Source organism: Tenrec ecaudatus, chromosome Y (assembly GCF_050624435.1).
Source record: "Tenrec ecaudatus isolate mTenEca1 chromosome Y, mTenEca1.hap1, whole genome shotgun sequence".
Classification (NCBI taxonomy): domain Eukaryota; kingdom Metazoa; phylum Chordata; class Mammalia; order Afrosoricida; family Tenrecidae; genus Tenrec; species Tenrec ecaudatus.
This window is the reverse complement of record NC_134549.1, coordinates 18,208,391-18,226,312: the sequence shown is the minus strand read 5'-3', so window position 1 is coordinate 18,226,312 and position 17,922 is coordinate 18,208,391. Positions and strand designations below refer to the sequence as shown.

Here is a 17,922-nt window from a genome sequence, read left to right as displayed (position 1 = left end):
TAGATAAACTTTAGATGCGTGAATGTTGAGGGAGTTTGCACTTAATTCTCGCCCCAATGTAACACCAATCAGCTCTCAGGAAAACTTCCTCCTTGATGCTCCACTTCCTCAAGAGAACAGGGCTCTGAAGATACAAGTGCAACAGCAAAGTCTAACGAAGGAACTCGTGGGTGCCTGGCTCTCAAAAGAACACTGTCAGGGTTCTTAAAGTTTACATCCCAAGAAGCAAGCACCTAAGTCGGCGCCCATTGACTTTCTACATATTCCCGATCAATCCAATGCTTGTCAATAATATAATCCCTTTCTAAATGATGGAATCGCATCGCAGCTTCAGCTGTGTACACCTGCTTTGTAGGACACTAGAGCTGACAGGGGAAGCACACAGCCCATTTGCGTTCATCACAGGTGGATTACACTCCCCATGACTGCCCTCTGATCACCGTGGATGGATGTGCACAGCCCTGTTATCTCACAGAGAACAGTGTGAATTCAGTGATTGCAACGTCGCTGTTGTTCCGTGTCATTGAGTCAACTCCGATGCACAGGGACCCCATGCACGACAAAAGGAAAGCCTGCACAGTCATGTTCCATCCTCACGACTGTAAGTTTCAGGACCTTGTTGCAGCCACTCCATCAATCCATCACATCAAGGGACTTCTTTAGTCTCCCTGTGTTTCTCCAGGGACTGATCTCTCCCCAAAACCTGTCCATAGTATGTCAATTGAAATCCCATCATCCAAGCCTGTAAGGAGCAATGTGGTCACATTTCTTTCCAGATAGATATGCTTGTCCGTTTGTCACACCTCTGCTGATAAGAAATCATCCACTATGCAGGATTCTCATTTTACAAATGGAACATAATTAAAGGATAGCCATTAATCACAAAATAATATGTAATCATGCTATGTGAAATATTTATTTCTAATAACAAATAGATGACATTTGGTCTTGTAACATGGTGTAGCATGGGTCTTCACACCGGGCACTAGTATGTGGGCATATGTGCATCAGGCAGACCCCCCAGGGGACGAATAGAGGAGCGGAGTCTCTGTTTCCAAGACCTTCCGAAATATGTGTTTTCCAATGGTCTTAGTCGACACCTGTGAAAGCATCGCTCAACCACTAAAGGGGTAGCAACCCATAGGTTGTGAACCTGTCATGTTCAACGTGGAGGAAAATAGCGATCCGTCTTAATGTGTCCTGCAGGTTGGCAAGGAGGTGGAAGGAAGGGATGCAATCGCGCTGAGTTTGGTGCATTTTATTTTTTATGAGACAACGTGGGATCCTGGAACGGATCTACAGGGCACTCCCACAAGGTGCTCCACAGAGAAGTACATGTTCCATGCTCCTGGCACTAATCACGCCCTCAGAAACCATGGAGGGGTGGTGCACATCATGGGATGCTGCACTGTATCAATAGTTTATCTATTGGGATCCAAACCAGAATATCACGGTTTGAACATCAGCCTTTCTGTTTTGCAGGAGCTGCATGCATTCCAGGATGTGTTCATCCGAGTGCATTCGGCTGCTCTACTCAGCATAAACAGGGTATAGAGATATGGGGAGGCTTGCCATCATCTATATATTTCTGTCCTCATTGCCTTCGCACCTGAGTTTGGTTTGTGTTTATGTTTTGTGATATAACATGGCTTCCATGAATAGATCTGTTGGAATGGAATCCTGTGTGAAGACATTCCATAGTAAAAGAATTCAGGGTGGGATAGTACACCTTAGTCCCTCCTCGATTTTTGTCACGTGGATGTCCGGGGAATTTCCAGAGGTGTCGATCCAGATCATTTCACGTCCCAAGCGATTTTAGGGAAGTGAGCAGAGAGAAGCATGATCTTTCTCCAGCAAGAAAGGAGGTGGGGAGGTCAGGATCTGTCCAGGGCTGCTCTGCTGGCACATCCAAGCTCTCATCCCTTCACAACCGCAAGGAAATGGAAGGAAAGCGAGTTTCTCTGAGATGTGGCTGATCAGAACTGTCGTCTCTCATGGGATTCAAGGACAACACAGCCTGATGATAGAACACACAGCTGTCTACAGCCAGGAAAGGAGTGAGGGTCAGGGTGTAGCTCTGGATTGGGACCCTTTTGCAGCAAGCTTCGTAGATCCAAGTTAAGGCAGATGGTAAAATACCGTCAGATTTCCCAGAAAGGTCACACTCTCATATATTACCAGTTGACTAGGAAATGGCTCCAGCCCCAACAGAAAAACAGAGCATTCTCCTCTGGTTGATGCCCTGAATTTGGACTTCACACAGCTTAATAAGACAATTATTTCTGGTTGGTGGTGCTTCTTTCACTACTGAAAGTATTAAGGTTTTTAGGCAAAACCCTTAATCCCTTAAAATCGTATGTGGTGCAGTGAATTACTTGGGATTGCAGAGAACAATAGGTTTTTAAAGAGAAATTGATGAGGATCACGATCGTTCTGAGAAAGGAAAGGAAGAGGGAATTCCAGACAGGATTCAGTTGTAAGTGATTATTACAAAGGTTAATTGTGATGGACAAAGCCTTGATGTGTCAAGACAAAGATCAGTCAATGTCACCAAGTTCACTCACACCCATCAAGTCCATTCCAACCCAGCAACGCCATGGGGCAAAGAAGTAAACCTCTAGTCGGGGAATTCTTTTATTTCATCATCATATGTGATTGGAATTTTTGTCAGGACTGAGATTATAGTTCTGTTCCCTGGAAAATATATAGATCAAATAAGAGGGAGAAATAAAATTCACAAACAAGAAGAACTGAAATCAAAATACAACACCACCACCACAAAAAGCACTCAATGACGTACTGTGAGAGAAATATCAATGACAACCACGCACAAATCTGCTCACAAACACCAACACACACACACAGAGCCACACCCCGTGCAGTAATGTAATACATGAAGAACAAAGAAACTTAACACATATACTTACACACTCTTACACAACATGCACAAATATAAAGCAAAATTTCTGGAATATATATATATCAATAACTTCACCCAAGGTCAATGGACTAATTCTAAAGTTAACAGAATGAGAGAATCAGATGAGTCAGAAAACAATCTATTAAATGCTACCTCATGCTTCCTCATAACTCATACACCCAGACCTGAAACTACTTAAAACCAGAGGCCCCCAAAAAGCATATGAAGCATAGAGGAACCAGAGGAAAGCAGGGACAGCACTATTGATAAGTGTTTAACTGAATAGTGGAAGAAAGGAGACCTAGACCAGGGAGCTTCTCTGGACGTGCGGTTCCTGCCTGGTGAACCTCCTTGGCCCAAGTTAAGGCTGAGACCCAAACACATAGTGCTCGCCAAGGGAGGTCCGGCGCAGAGATGTTGCAAAGAGAAAAGGAACACACCCCAGAGCACACAGGGAGAGTCTTCTCCTGCAGGCGATGCCCTAGATTTGGATTCCAGCTACCTAAACAGAGGGACCATTAACGTTGGGCATTTTAAGTACCCTATTTGGTGATGTTTCTCCCATCAGAGCACTTGAGAAGAGAATGCAGAGTGCTCTTTCCAAAAGTCAATCCTTGAAGCAGGGCCAGTGTGACCTAATAATCCCTACTGTGCTCTACGGACATGCAATTGAGATCTCGTGTTTGGTAATCCACTGGGGTGCTTACCACCAAGTCACTGGTTCAAAGCTCTCAGCCAATCTGAGGGACTTGATGAGGCCTCTACTCCTGGAGACATCGGCAGTCATTAGGAAGCTAGAGGCACTTCAATTCTTTCCCATAGTTGACTCCTAGTTGGAAGAGGCACAGAATACAAGTAATGTTGTGCCTTGGGAAATTAATTACATAGATGTATATCCATAAGGAAAAAACCCTGTCACACATGTGAGATTCTGGGCTCTAGAGCCATGTCTGTAACCTATTGCTTAATCCACTCTCATCAGCTAACCCACTCCTCAAAGTTTTCTATGTTGTCTCAATCTCGGTGGGGAAGGTGTGATGCTGAGAGTTTGAGTCCGCAGGGCCGGGTCTTGATTCTAAGGTATTGGTTCTTTACGATGGCATCATCGTTGTTGATGGGATTTCATAAAATGCCATCAATTCCAAGCTGAGACTTACTGTGAACAGCCAATGACGGGGAAGAGAGCTACCTTGTGGGTGTGGCCTCATGATTTAAAAGGTCTCCGTGAGAGCTCTGTAGCTTTGTTCTGGACCTGGACCCTTCCTCTGACCTGAAGGTTTCGGGACTTGGGACAGAATCTTGCCATTGTTCCTGCTTCTCTGGACGTTGTCAGTCTCAACACACTTGAGGAAGAAGGCTGCCATTGGACCTGCCATCTTGGATTCATCATCCACTGGATCTACTTGATCAAGGATAAGAGTCAAGACTGAAATCTGAGCCTTGTCTGCCTCTTCAACGGTGAGTTGGAATTGGGAGTAGCATGAAAACTGTCTAAAGTGGTTCTGAGAATCTATGTGCGGAGGGGCCTAGATTTGATGGCCGGGTTCCAAGCTTGTCTCTCTGGAGCCCTCTGTGAAGTGAGTGCCTCGAACGTGTTGCCATTCTTGCCTCTAAAGAGCGCTTTGTCCGTGTGTGCTAGCACGGTACATCTCAAGAGGGACTACAGGGAATGGATAGATCGTTAGCATTACAGAATTGATACATAGCTTAAATCACTGAATCTGAAACTGGTGATTTCCAGCATAAATGCCCACTGATTCACAATCAAGAATCAATTGACAACAGAAAGTAAAACAGAATTATTAATATTATCTGTTCTGAGACAGACTAGCAGTAGCCACTATATGCCATCTTGTGGACTGCTGAGTGCCCTGCCACCTTCACCCTCCCATCATGGATAGTCCACCTAGTGATTGGTTTTTGGTTTTGGTTTGTTTTTTTAAAATAATTTCTTTGGGGGCTCTTACAACTCTTCTCATAACCCATACAACCATTAATTGGGTAAAGCACATTTGTTATATTTGTTGCCATCATCATTCTCAAAACATATGCTTTCTACCTGAGCACTTAATGTCAGTTCCTCATTTCTCTCTCTCCATCCCCACCCCCCACCCTCATGACCCCTTGATAATTTATACATTATTATTATTTTCTCGTATCTTAGATAGTCCGATGTCTCCCTTCACCCATTTTCTGTTGTCATTCACCCAGGGAGGAGGTTATATGTGGATCCTTGTAATCGGTTCCCCTTCTCTACCCCACTTTCCCTCGCCCCCATCCCAGTATCACCACTCTCAGCACTGGTCCTGAAGTGGTCATCTTCCCTGGATTCCCTGTGTTTCCAATTCCTATATGTACCCTTCTACAGATACTCTGGTCCAGCCAGATTTGTAAGGTAGAATTGGGGCCATGATAGTGGCAGAGAGGAAGCATTTAAGAACTAGAGGAAAGTTGTATGTTTCATCCTTGCTGCATCGCACCCTGACTGGCTCGTCTCCTCGCTACAACCCTTCTGTTGTCATCGCTGTGTTCTCTTTTGTCACTTTGTCTTGCTATGATTGTATTTTTGGTAAGTATTTTATCTCTTCAGCTCTCTCTAGATGAGATTGGCTAGATGAACAGTGTGGAGGAGAAAACAATTGGTCTGATAGTTCTGGGTTGGGGTGGAGAGGACGGAGAGTGATTGGTTTTAAAGTGTGCTCTTATGTTCTACAGATCAGAACATTGTTCTCAATAATGTTGATTTTTGATGCATAACCAGGATATTGCTATTTTTATTTTATTAACCAGGATGTTATATCAATGTTGTACCATGTAAGGCTTCACTAACTCTATAGAATATTAACATCCATTTTGCTTTGAGGTTCTGTCCTCTGTTGATTGAGTCTTAGACAAATGATGTATGAGTGTTTAACCTTTAAAGATGGACTCAAATGTCCACTTGGGACTGCAACCAAAGAGTCATCTTTAGCTGATAATCGAATAAAGACTCTTCTAAATCACCACGGCGTGATCATGGCTGTCATATATTTGAAACAACCAAACTTCTGCCAAAATGCTCATGTCTGAAGGGCAAGTTTAAATCTTAGTCTTCAAACTCCCGGGGGGCCCTAAACACCACGTCCCACAAATGAAGAGATTGTAAGGAGGACAGACTCTATATTAACCGTTGTCTATATACTTTTCATTGGATAATGTCAGGCAAAGCTTTCTTGGGCTGCGAGCCTACTCCCACCTCTCCTTTCTCTACCACATCTAGAGAACGACGTGCTCTGTCTTCTCACTCTTATAACTTTGATGACTTAGCCCCGGGCAGCATGTTTCCCTCTAATACTTCAGTTTGTCTTTGAATTGTTCTGTTAGCTCTTTCTTTCATCAATTCTTCCATTTGCTTTAGCTATGATTTTCCCAGTGGCAACATTCAGAGTCTCTTGATGTCCACCTTGGTCATTCTTCCTTTTCTGCCTTGTGAAGGATGTTGTTCTCTTCATAGTGATATTATTGATGTCATTCCACAGCTGGTCCAGTTCCCTGTAGTTAGTGCTCCGTTACCCATACCTGTTCTTGAGATGGTCTTGACATTCATGCGGGATGTGTCTCAGGTTATATTTGAACTCTTGTGTATTGGATTCATATCTTCAGCTTCATGGTCTCAGCTTCATTTTTGACTGCAGATAACGAGCTCCCCCAAAATCTCCTTTATGTTAGTGGTTAAGTCTTAACATTTCCTTTTTGGGAGGGTAAACATGACATTGAAATGCAAAAAAATAACCAAAAAAACCCCCAGTACCTATAAGTCTTTTATTAAATTCCTTGAGATCATGGAACAATGAAGTAGATCATCTAGCCCTCGGGGAGAGTGAATTGGAGAGTGGATTACCTCCACCCTCCGACAGGCATTCCTGGGAGGAGCAGTCTCTGCAGATTGACTGGGTGTGTCCTTGATGGATAGTCCAGTACTGGAGGTTGCATAGTCAAAAGGCAGAGCCTAGCCCTGTTGCTTAGGCTGCCTTCTTTCAAAGGATCAATCATCTAAGCTCCATAGAGCCTAAAATATGCTTTTTAGTCTTGGCCATCTTTGGGCTTCCATAATCCCTCCTCCTATTGTGATTAACGAGCTTCCAATGATTCAGGAACTTGACAGTTTCCTGTATTGCATGACTTAGTGACTGAATATCCTGACTGAATCTTTGGACTCGACTATGGCTTCATGCTAATAGCATTCGTCATCCAGATCATGTATCTTTGGTTTCATTTTGCCTTAATATCATTTATGACAGTCCATGTTTTGCTTAATTGACATTTTGCATTGGGGTCTCTTCTGTACCCTAATACATTTACCACAGACGAAGTCTATTTGACTTCTGTGAATCACATCAGCAGAGAAAGTCAACATGTGGAGCTGCCATTTGCATTGTTAAAGCAGGTGTGTGTGGAGAAGAAGTCATTGGCCTTGCAAAATTTACCCTGTTATTTCCAGGTTTCTTTCTATCACCAAGATCATATTTCCTGTCCTCCTCTCCTTCCTCTCTGTTTCCTAATTTACTACTGCAATCACCTATCATCATCTCTGCCTCTTGACTACGCGGGTGATCAATTTCATACTGAGGGGGCTTGAAGAATCCTTCAGTTCTTTTGTTTAGCGATTGGTGAGCCAATTTGACTGTTCACTCTATTGACAAGATTTTCTTTTTTAAAAAAAAGTTTTATCAGTGGCTCATACACTGTCATCACAATGCATACATACATCAATTGTGTAAAACACATCTGTACTTTAATTCCCCTCATCATTCTCAAAGCATTTGCTCTCCACGTAAGCCCTTCGCATCAGGTCCTCTTTTTTCCCATTTCTTCCCCGTTCCCCACTCCCTCATGAGCCCTTGATAATTTTTAAATTATTTCTTTGTCATATCTTGCCCTGTTCGGTGTCTCCCTTCACTCCCTTTTCTGTTGTTCGTCCCCCAGGGAAGGTCACATGTAGATCCTTGTAATCGGTTTTCTTTTTCCAACCCACTCTCCCTCTACTCTCTCAGTATCACTACTCACACCACTGGTCCTGAAGGTATCACCCGCCCTGGATTCCCTGTCACTCCAACTCCTATATGCACCAGTGTACTTCCCCTGGTCTAGCCAGAATTTTTTTTTTCACACGTGTTCAATGAAGTTTTATTAGTAGGGAAGTCAGGAATCAGGATCCCAGGAGAGAAGTGAGGCCATTTCAGATCTTCCCGGGAAATGTGCCTTGTGCCCGGCGGTCATCCCAGGCGGTCACCCAGGAAATGGGGCAGAGGGACTTGTACACGCGCTGATACCACTGACACATGGAGACGTCGCCCCCTTTGGCATTCATCGCCTTCTCACAGCGGTGGAAGTCCAAGTAGTTCTGCCAGCAGTTCCTTGTTTGGTTCTGGTTGGGGAAGCGGCTGTCAAAAGGCGCAGTTCGGTAGTTCTTGATTTTGGTCTTGATGTCTTCTGCCATGGTGGTGACTCCTAAAGCGCGCCCTCAAATCGCAGGCAGCTCAATCGGTCTAGCCAGAATTACAAGGGAGTATTCGGATCATGATAGTGGGATTAGGGGGAGTGGAGGGAAGCATTTAGGAACTAGAGGAAAGCTGTATTCTTCATTGGTGCTACAACCCACCCTGACTGACTCATCTCCTCCCCTATTGACGAGACTTTCTTGTCCTCCCATAGATATTATCCCGAAACAGAGAGCATAGTAGTACAATATAGATGTAAAATTTCCATTTGAGGAATGCCCAGTCATTCCTTCTGAATTGATCTCTCCTGCACAGTAAGCCATAGGATTGTTAGATACAATGGGCAACCACCATACTTCCTACTGATCTTTGATTTATGCATTTCCATAGCTGCTGAGGTCACTGCCCACCATCGGACCTGCCTATCTTGGATTCTACAACTCGAGGACCCACTTGAGTCTGCAAAAGTATCCAGTTGGAAAACTTTCCAGCACCTACCTTGCCAGCCTCTACCACTGTGAGTTCATAACAGGAGTGGCATAGCCAGGAAGCTTCCCTCTGAGGAGCTAAGGCGGGCAGCTTCCAGGTGTTAAAGTGCTGGGACAATCCGTGTGGCTGTCCCAGAAGTCTGAGCACACCCCTCTTTTTATTCACAGGTCTGGACTCTCTGTGGAGCTGATTGTTCAACATGAGCAGCAAGAACCCACCCAGGCTCCTGGACCTGGCCATCCAGAGTGTGTTGCAGGATGAGGCCTCAGCCATTGGTGCCCTGGAGTGGCTGCCCACAGAGCTCTTCCCCCCGCTGTTCATGGCAGCTGTCATTGGGGGACACGGAGAGACAGTGAAGGCCATGGTGGGGTCCTGGCCTTTTATCCGGCTCCCACTAGGGGCTCTCATGAAGTCTTCGCATTCTCACCAGGACATCTTAAAGGCTGCCCTGGATGCTTTTGCCATCCTGCTTTCCCCAAAGGTTCCCCCCAGGAGATGCAAGCTGAGAGTGCTGGATCTATGCCTGGACACTGACACCAACTTCTGGAAAGTGTGGTCTGGAACCGAATCCATTGCCTCTGTGACCTCATCAGAGGATCCAGTGACCACCCGTCCCTGGACTCTGACCCACACCAGGCAGGATTCCAGAACAGGGGAGAAGCCTCAGCCCTTGGCCTCCGCCATGTTCCTCACAGACCTGCGTGTCCTAGAGACAGGCCCAGATGAAGTGCTTACCTTCCTCATGGAAAGGGCCCAACAGGGAAAGGACCTGCCCAATCTGTATTGTAGGGAGCTAGAGTTTGTTGGTGTCCCACCACTTCCCATTATGGAGGAGATCCTGAAGGCGGTGCAGCTGGGCGATGTGCAGGAAGTGGTGTTGCATTGCAGATGGGACCAGCACACCCTCGACTGGTTTCTTCCTTACCTGACCCATATGGGTCAGCTTCACACACTTCACCTCACGGGAATAATCCTGGAGCCCCCGGTACCAGATCGCATGGCTAAGGTGGAGGAGCTACTTGAAAAACTGACCTCTCAGCTCCTCGGTCTGCATCAGCTCCAGCACCTCATCCTGGAATCGGTCTTCTTCAGGGATGAACAGCTCGGCCAGCTGCTCAGAAGTCTGTCAGCCCCCTTAGAGTCCCTCACCCTCTCGTACTGCGTGCCTGTGGACTCGGACATGAGTAGTCTGTGCTCGTGTCCCTGCACCAGCCTCCTCAGGTACCTCGATCTGAGTGGTGCGCTCAGTGCAGGCTTTAGCCGTGGATTCCTCCCAAGTCTGCTAGGGAGGGTCTCAGCCACCCTGACCCACCTGGACTTAGCTGACTGCGAAATTGAGGACTCTGAGCTCCGTGCTTTGCAGCCTGCTCTGGGGCACTGTTCCCTGCTGAGCGCCTTGGCGTTGGGTGGAAACCCTGTCTCCCTGGCTGCCCTGCAGGGGTTCCTTCGTCACACTTGGCCACTGTGCACGTTCTCCCTTCTGGAGCTGCCTGTCCCTCAGGATTGCTATGAGGATTTCCAAGTGTCTCTGTGCCAGGATTCTCTTGTCGAGGCAATGCAGGCGCTCAGGGAGACCCTGCAAGCCTATGAGCCTCTCTATGTAAGCTTTGCTGGCAGCAGTCCTGACAGAGATTGGCATGCAATCATCATTCACATAGACAGCTCACCTTCCGTACCCTGTCTTCTCAATCCTCACCATTGATTCTGAGTTTCTACCCCATTTGTCGAATGTTCATGTTTCTGATGTATACGGGATCCTTTGGAACTGGGTTCGTGATCATGACATATGTGCTATGATAATGTGACTACGTGTAGGTGACGATTACGGCAGGCGTCTCACATCAGCAGCTTCACCCGAGACCACCCTTGCTGACATCTCATCTCTCTTCTGAAGCCATGAACAGAGAGGCCAGCAGACAGATAGATGCAGACAGGAGACAGAGCACAGCCTGTTTTGTGGACACAAGGTCCCTTCCTGCCTTGGGAACCTCCTGGACTCTGGAATGTGGATAACAAGACTCATGGAGATTGCCAAGGGAGAGGGCGCTCCAGACGTTGAAAAGAGACCACTCCCTCCCACTACAGATGATCAAATTTCTCCAAACCCATTCTCCATGCCTACAATTAAATAAACATCTCTTTGTAAAGCTACTAACTATCGTGTTCACTTCTCCTCCAGACTAAATACAAAAATTAAGCATTCATGACCTGGGAGGTGTTCCGTCTTTCCAGCAGAAGTAGGCATGAAAGGATGCGTATTAGGGTGCTGTGCCTGGGTAGTGGGTAGTGTTGGTCTATGAATCACTAGTTGGAGGCTTCTAAACAAGTAACTTCTACAATGCAAAGCGATGAGAGTCTGCCTCCACAGAGACATAGAGCACCAGCTCAGCCAATGTATGGGGCTTGGTCTGGCCATGTACTCCTGGAGAGATTGACCGTCCTTAGGAAGCCAAAGAGGCACTTCGACTTGTTTGAACTGGGTCCGGACCATGCTTCACCTTCCCCTAGCTCCCCCCCAAAGATGGCCTGCTGGATCGTGCGGCCCCTTCTCCTGGCTCTCAAGGCCAGAACTGGATTGTGCAGTCCCTACCTCCAGCTTTCCAAGGAGCTTATCTCTCCAGGGCGGGTCTGTAGCCCCTTCCCTCATTGTTCCAAGATGATTTACTCACAGACCACGTCCTGACTCAGACCCTGCAACTGCATCCTCAGAAGGCCTCCCTTCCCCTTATCAGTCCTTGGCTCAAGCGCTGCCTCACTGCCAGGAGCGATTTCCCTGACCTAATTCCTTGTGTCTCACAACCCGCCCAAGGCCTCAAGATGCTCCCCTGCTCTCCCTTCCCTCCAGGGAGTTCTTTTCCTGCCTCAATAAAATCTTTCTCAACTTCACATTCCTGGCTAAATTCTTTCTGTTCCATGCCTCCATCTCCAACCTCTCATCTTGGTGCTGACAGACCCAGGACTGACAGGGGGGGACCCCGTCCATCCTCTGGGGAGTGCACAGTCCCGTCCTCCGTTTTCAACCTCTCAACTTGGTGAATGAATGCTGCTGCAGTAAGAGGTGTGCTGACGCGCCCCACCCACCCTTCCCAACTTCCCTTGAACCAGGACCTCTCAGCTGCCATCCTCAGCATCTACAAGTGAGTACCTAGCAGTCCCTGCACCTCTGACTGGACTAGAGTTCAGTCTGTCTGGGCTCTTTCTACCTGTTTGTGTATCTTGTGCTGGCAGTTCTGTGGTGCCTGCTCTCAGATTTATTCTAAAATCTACTTCCTCCTTCTCCCTACCAGTTCTGCAGAGCCTGTTCTCAGACCTTATCTAAAATCAACTCCCTCCTGAACAACTCCTCTGACCGCTCTTCATACATCTGGCCCAAAAGCCAGGCCACTCCCCTCCCTCGCTTCCTGCAGTGTCTTTCATTGTCACTGACCCAAAGTCCTTGTGTGCTGGTTAAAGCCGAAAACTGTGCCAGGGAACCTTCCTGTACGGGGAGTCCAGTACTCTCCCACGGGGCCCCTAGCTCTGACCGGGACGCCTCTCAAGGATACCAGGTCACCCCCTGACTGACGGGTGTGGACAGGGACCAGTAGACGCCCTTCTCTGATCGTACCCCTTGCAGCTTAAGACATCATGGGGAGCCCCCTCTCTAAGTCTCCCAAGACCAGTCCCTTGGGAAGCCTCCTGAGCAACCACACTGAACGGAACCTGGCTCCGGTTATTCCCCCTAAGCACCCGGTCTTTTTCTGTAAGCAAGTGTGGCCACAATCCCAATAGCACAATGAGTCACACTGGCCAGGGCTTTCGATTCCAACATTCTCTGAGACCTCGACAATTTTTGTCACTAGACTCCAAAATGATGTGAGGTTCTCAATGTTCAGGCCCTTTTCTTTCTTCACTCCCTTCCCTCTCTATGTACTGCCTGTAACCCGGCTCAAGTTCTCTTAACCAAACACTCTCTTAATCAGGCCCCTGACATTACTCCCGTTGATCTTTCCCTAACCCCCCTGACTCCTTGTCTGCACCCCCAGTAAGGCCTCCTCCATATTCTGGGTGCCCCTCAGCACCACCTCCCTCAGCTCTCAGTGGCGACACCCGCAGCCTCCCAAACCCCACAGTCGCCCGCCCTTACTCAGGCTTACAAGCCATCGCTCATAAAGCAGTAAACTCGGGCAAGCTGCAGGAAATTATCCAGCAACCGAGTGAGAATCCGGCAGCTTTCCTCACTCGCCTAGCTGGAGCCTTACCTGAGTACACTAGGCTAGACCCTCCCTCTCGAACGAGGCCTCCGGTGCTAGCCACTCATAACATAGTCACCAATACTCAAAAGAAACGTAAGAAAGCTGAGGATGGACCTCAGATGCCAATACGTGACTTAGTCAATGTCGCATTTAAAATTTTTAGCACCTGAGAAGACCAGGCTGAGGCAACTTGCGAATTCTGAGGCAAGATGGCAAGCCCAAGTCTTGAGGTCGTCTGGAGGGAGGGGTCAGAAGAATTCAGGAAACAGCAACTTCAGCAGTCACTTCACAGGCGGCCAAAAAGGGCACTGGACTAAGCATTGCCCACTTCCCCGGCCACCGACCTAGCCATTCCCATCGTGCAGTCAGCAGGGCCACTGGAGAAGTGACTGTCCTTCAGTGCCTAGTCATGGAGAGTCAGTCCCTCCAAACCTTGAACCACCATTAACACTGCTTGACCTGGCCTCCAATGACTGATGAAGAAGCCCCTCACTCAGCAACCTCAGTGACCCCTCCTTCTCCGTGCTCAGGGTAGTGACCAGGGCAGCAGGTAAGCCGGTTTCCTTTTGGTGGACACGGTCTTTTCAGTCCTCCCCTCCTTCTCGAGCCCCACTTCCCTTGCCAGGTCTCAGTTATGGTAGCTGATGGTCATCTCTCCAAGCCTTTAGCCACCCCACCTTTAATGATGCCTTTGTATTACCATCCCCCTTAACCCAGCTTACCAGCATTCATTTGCCGTTACCTGCAGCCTCTCCTAAAACAGTTCTAAAGCAGACACAGCCCAACTCCCTTAACTTCTCTCTCCCTCCAAGCAGCAGCCTTCCTGTGCTACAACCCAAATGATTCCCAGCAGACCGTTAACTCCTTGCTGACACTTAGTTAATAAAAAGATGTAAAGGATATCAAGTGGACAGTTCCTCGGGAACACAGGAAAGCAACAAAACAGACAAGGTCACTCATTCAAACCAGCCACCTCTGCTAAACCTGCAGAGTCCTCCCCATTTACTCAAAGCAACTTTTTAACAAACTCTCCTCCAATCTCCGCCTTTACATTTACCAAACCCAGTAAACCTTTTTTACTTTACACGAACGCAAACCAAGGAAATAGCAGTTAAAGTCTTGACTCAGGTCCTGGGACCCACCCACTCTCCAGTAACTTACAAGTCTATACAGACAGATATGACAGTCAGAGGCGGGCAGCCGTGCGTTGGGACCTGGCAGAAGCTGCCGCCCTTACAAAAGAAGGTGTTAAACTAACACTAAGAGAGCCTATCCAGACGTTATCTACCCACAAACTGCAAAACCTTCCCTCACACCAAGTCCTGTCTTTGCTGTCTCCCAACAACCTACAAAAAATCCACCTTAAGTTTATTGAAAACCCTAATAGAACCCTGTGCCAGGCTCCCTCTCTCAACTCCGGCTGGTCATAAACTCTTCCTCAGAGTCTCTCACCTCCTTGAAGCAACAAATTGCATCCCTGGCTCAGGTAACCCTTCAGAACCACCATGCATTAAATCCGCTAACAGCTGACAAAAAAGTACACACACTCTATCAATGAGTCAAAAGCTGTTAAATAAAATGTTAAAGGACTCTATAACATGGTCAGGGAAATAAGGAAACCTCAGTGGGGCACCGTCAACCCCTCCTCACTGAGTGCTGTAAAACCACGTCCTGGATTATGCCCCTCGAGGGACCTTTGGGAATAATTTGTGTACTGTTACTGTTGCCTCCCTCTGTTTAAATTTTTCCAGGACCAAATGAAAGCCATCTCCAACCTGCCCTTCAGCCAACTCTTGCTTCGCCCTTATAGTCTGCTGCCAACTAAACCGGCCCGAACTTTCCAGCTCTTAATCCCCCCTTCTTTGTCCTATCACAGCAGGAAGTAGTGAACCATAGAACACCACACCTATTTCCACTATTAAGAGTTTTGATGTTTGGGCCAGGTCCGAACCATGCAGCCTCTTCCTCTAACTCTCCCTGAAGATGGCCTGCTGTTCTCTGGGGCCCCTTCCCCCCAGCTCACAAGGCCAGAGCTGGACTGTGCAGTCCCTGCCTCCAGCATATTAAGGAGCTCATCTCTCCAGGCCGGGTCTGTACAGCCCCTTCCCTCAGTGTTCCGGGACGATTTACTCACAGACCACATCCTGACTCAGACCCTGCACCTGCAGCCCCAGAAGGCCTTCCTTCCCCTCATGAGCACATACATCCTTGGCTCAAGCCCTATATATGTCCCACGATTCACTGCTAGCAGCGATTTCTCTGATCTAACTCGCTGTGTCTCAGAACCTGCCCAGGGGCTGAAGATGCCCGTCCTTCCATGCTCTCCCTTCCTTCCCAGGAGTTCTTTCCCTACCTGAATAAAATCTTTCTCAACTTCACATTCCTGGCAGAGGAAAGTTGTATGTTTCATCGCTGATTCCCTGCACTCTGTCTAACTGGTCTACTCCCCACAACCTTTCTGTGAAGGGGTGTTCAGTTGTCTACAAATGGGCTTTGGTTCTGCAGTCTGCAATCACCCCCATTTACAATTATTAAACATATACTTTGTATTGAGCCCTTGATATTGGCTACTCTTTTTTCCTCCCTCCTCTGACCGTCGTGACACCTTGATAAATTATGCACTACTATTTTAGCAGTTCTGAAACTTTTATATCTGTAATCATTAAATTTTTTATTCTGATTAAAGAAATCAGATCTTTCCCAGGCATAGTGAGCCTGTAGGGCAGAGCAGAACTGTCCCAGTGGGTTTCTGAGAGTACAAATCCTGTTTTTAGTGGTTCTAGAGTTGGATTACAAACATCTGGAATCTATGTACCAGAGACCGAGAAGGAAACATGTCCCAGACCCGGGCCATTCTTACAAACTTTTTGTTTTAGCACAGCACTGCAGCCCCTGGGTCAATCCATCCCCTTGAGGGCCTTCCTCGTTTCACTGCCTCTCCAGATTGCCAAGTATGATGTCCCTCCCCAGAGACCACTCTCCTGATCACACCTTCAAAGTGCTAAAAACATAGTGGCACCAGCCTCGTTTCTAAAGAACACTCTGCTTTCAACGAGTACAAGGTCAGGCAAGGGACAAAACGGTGCATGCAATCTGCTCAGGAAACATGCTACTGAACTGGATTCAAATTTTTATGGTCTGACTGTGTCCATGTTTAAAACAGCAGCTATAGCATTGCTTTCCCATAGAGAATGATTTGCAAAAATGCCTTGTGTGTTATTTGAGTGTCCTGGTGACTGAGAATTCTTCAACACCATCATCATAATGTACATAAAAATAAGACATGAAGCACATCTTGTTTCAGCTAAGGATATCCTGGCATTGTGAACTAATTTTTAATGATATCCAAGTAAACATGTTTTAATAAACTTACACAGTGTAGTCTTTGTTTTTAATTTTACAATTTCTACATAAATGCATTTGAATTAGAGGATAGTCACATCAGTCCTGGAAAATGCAGGTGATTGAATGATCGTCTATAGCAGTATCACTTTGGCAGACCAGCAAGCTGTTCCACTTTCCCAAGTCCTGGAGTGTCCGTTTCAGCTTGGCCATATACACGGGAAGCTTCTCCTGTTGGAGAGGGCCCTGGAGGTCCAGGTAACACTCGAGAGGGATAGAAAACTGCAAGAGTTGCAGCTTGCACAGAGGGAGGGTGTGCCGCAGCAAACCCTCCAGGGTAGCCACTGGGACCGGGATTCCATAGAACCTGAAGAGCTGGAGCTGGGAGCAGTGTCCAAGGGCAGGCAGGATGGCTTTGAGCTGGGAGTCTGTGATCCCACAGCCACCCAAGTTCAGCATCTGGAGAGTGTCTGAGACGCTCTCCAACAGAACTTGCAGCGACTGAGGATTGAAGCCAGTCAACTTGATTCTATTCAAATTCAGGGATCTTAGGGACTTGGTGCTCAGACACAAGGACAGATCGGTGAAGTCAGACTCAGAAAGTGAGCACTCCGTTATCCAGAGCGTCTTCAAGGGTGCTTCCAGGCATGCAAACACCGGTCCACGTGACCTACCGGGAACTGAGCAGGGTCCAGATACAGCTCTTGGAGCTGGTGTAGATGGTGCAACTGTGAAGCCAATAGGGAGACTAGATTCTTCACTTCGTCCTCCTCCCTCCAGGAGTCCAAGACGATTCCAGAGAGAATCAGTCTTCTCAGATGAACCATCTGGCCCAGGAGAGGAGCTAGCCTGGCCAGGGTAGAGAGTTCCCACGTGCAATTCACTGCCACCTCCTGGACACGGTTCAACTGCGTCATTTTCAGGACCTTCTCAATAATTTCCATTCTAGTTGACTTATTAAAAATGTCCAGCTTCCTACAACAGAGAAGGACCTGGCCCTGTCTCTGACTGACCCTTTTAAGGAGGAATGTGAGCACTTTATCCAAAGTGGCTTCGAAGAAGCAAAGGTCTAGGACCAACTCCACAGAAGGCCTGTTAGACATTGATTTAGACCTTCTTGCCCTCTTTCTAGGGGGCTGGGCTGCCTCTAGGTCGTCTGATGAACCTTGGGCACGTGGATCAGACCACAGGTTCCAGGAATTGCTGTGTGCGTGTGTGCAAAAATCTAAAACTTTCAGCTGACATCTCCCAAGGTGAACCTTCTGGGCAAGCAGGACATCTAGTCCATCCAACACGGCTTTTAAAATGTCCTGGGGGAGCTTCTGAGCTCCTATCAGATCCCCCAGGGGCATGCGTGTGAAAGGCCAGGTAGCCACCATCACCTTCAATGTTGCAAGGTGCCTTCCAGTAACAGCTGCTTTGAACACAGGCAGGAAGAGAGGACGGGGTAGACAGC

The 17,922-nt window shown here is 47.5% G+C and overlaps 1 protein-coding gene across 1 annotated transcript; it reads right to left on the bottom strand.

Moving 5' to 3' along the window:
- Window positions 1-8,138: 8,138 nt before the first annotated feature.
- Window positions 8,139-8,439, bottom strand: LOC142435550 (cytochrome c oxidase subunit 6B1-like). The gene has a single exon (XM_075539772.1). The coding sequence runs from the start codon at window positions 8,397-8,399 to the stop codon at window positions 8,139-8,141; it is 261 nt and encodes an 86-aa protein (XP_075395887.1). The 5' UTR covers window positions 8,400-8,439.
- Window positions 8,440-17,922: the final 9,483 nt, after the last annotated feature.

Bases quoted from the DNA above. Each gene is read 5' to 3' on its own strand.
- LOC142435550 (XM_075539772.1), bottom strand. From the start codon at position 8,399: ATGGCAGAAGACATCAAGACCAAAATCAAGAACTACCGAACTGCGCCT.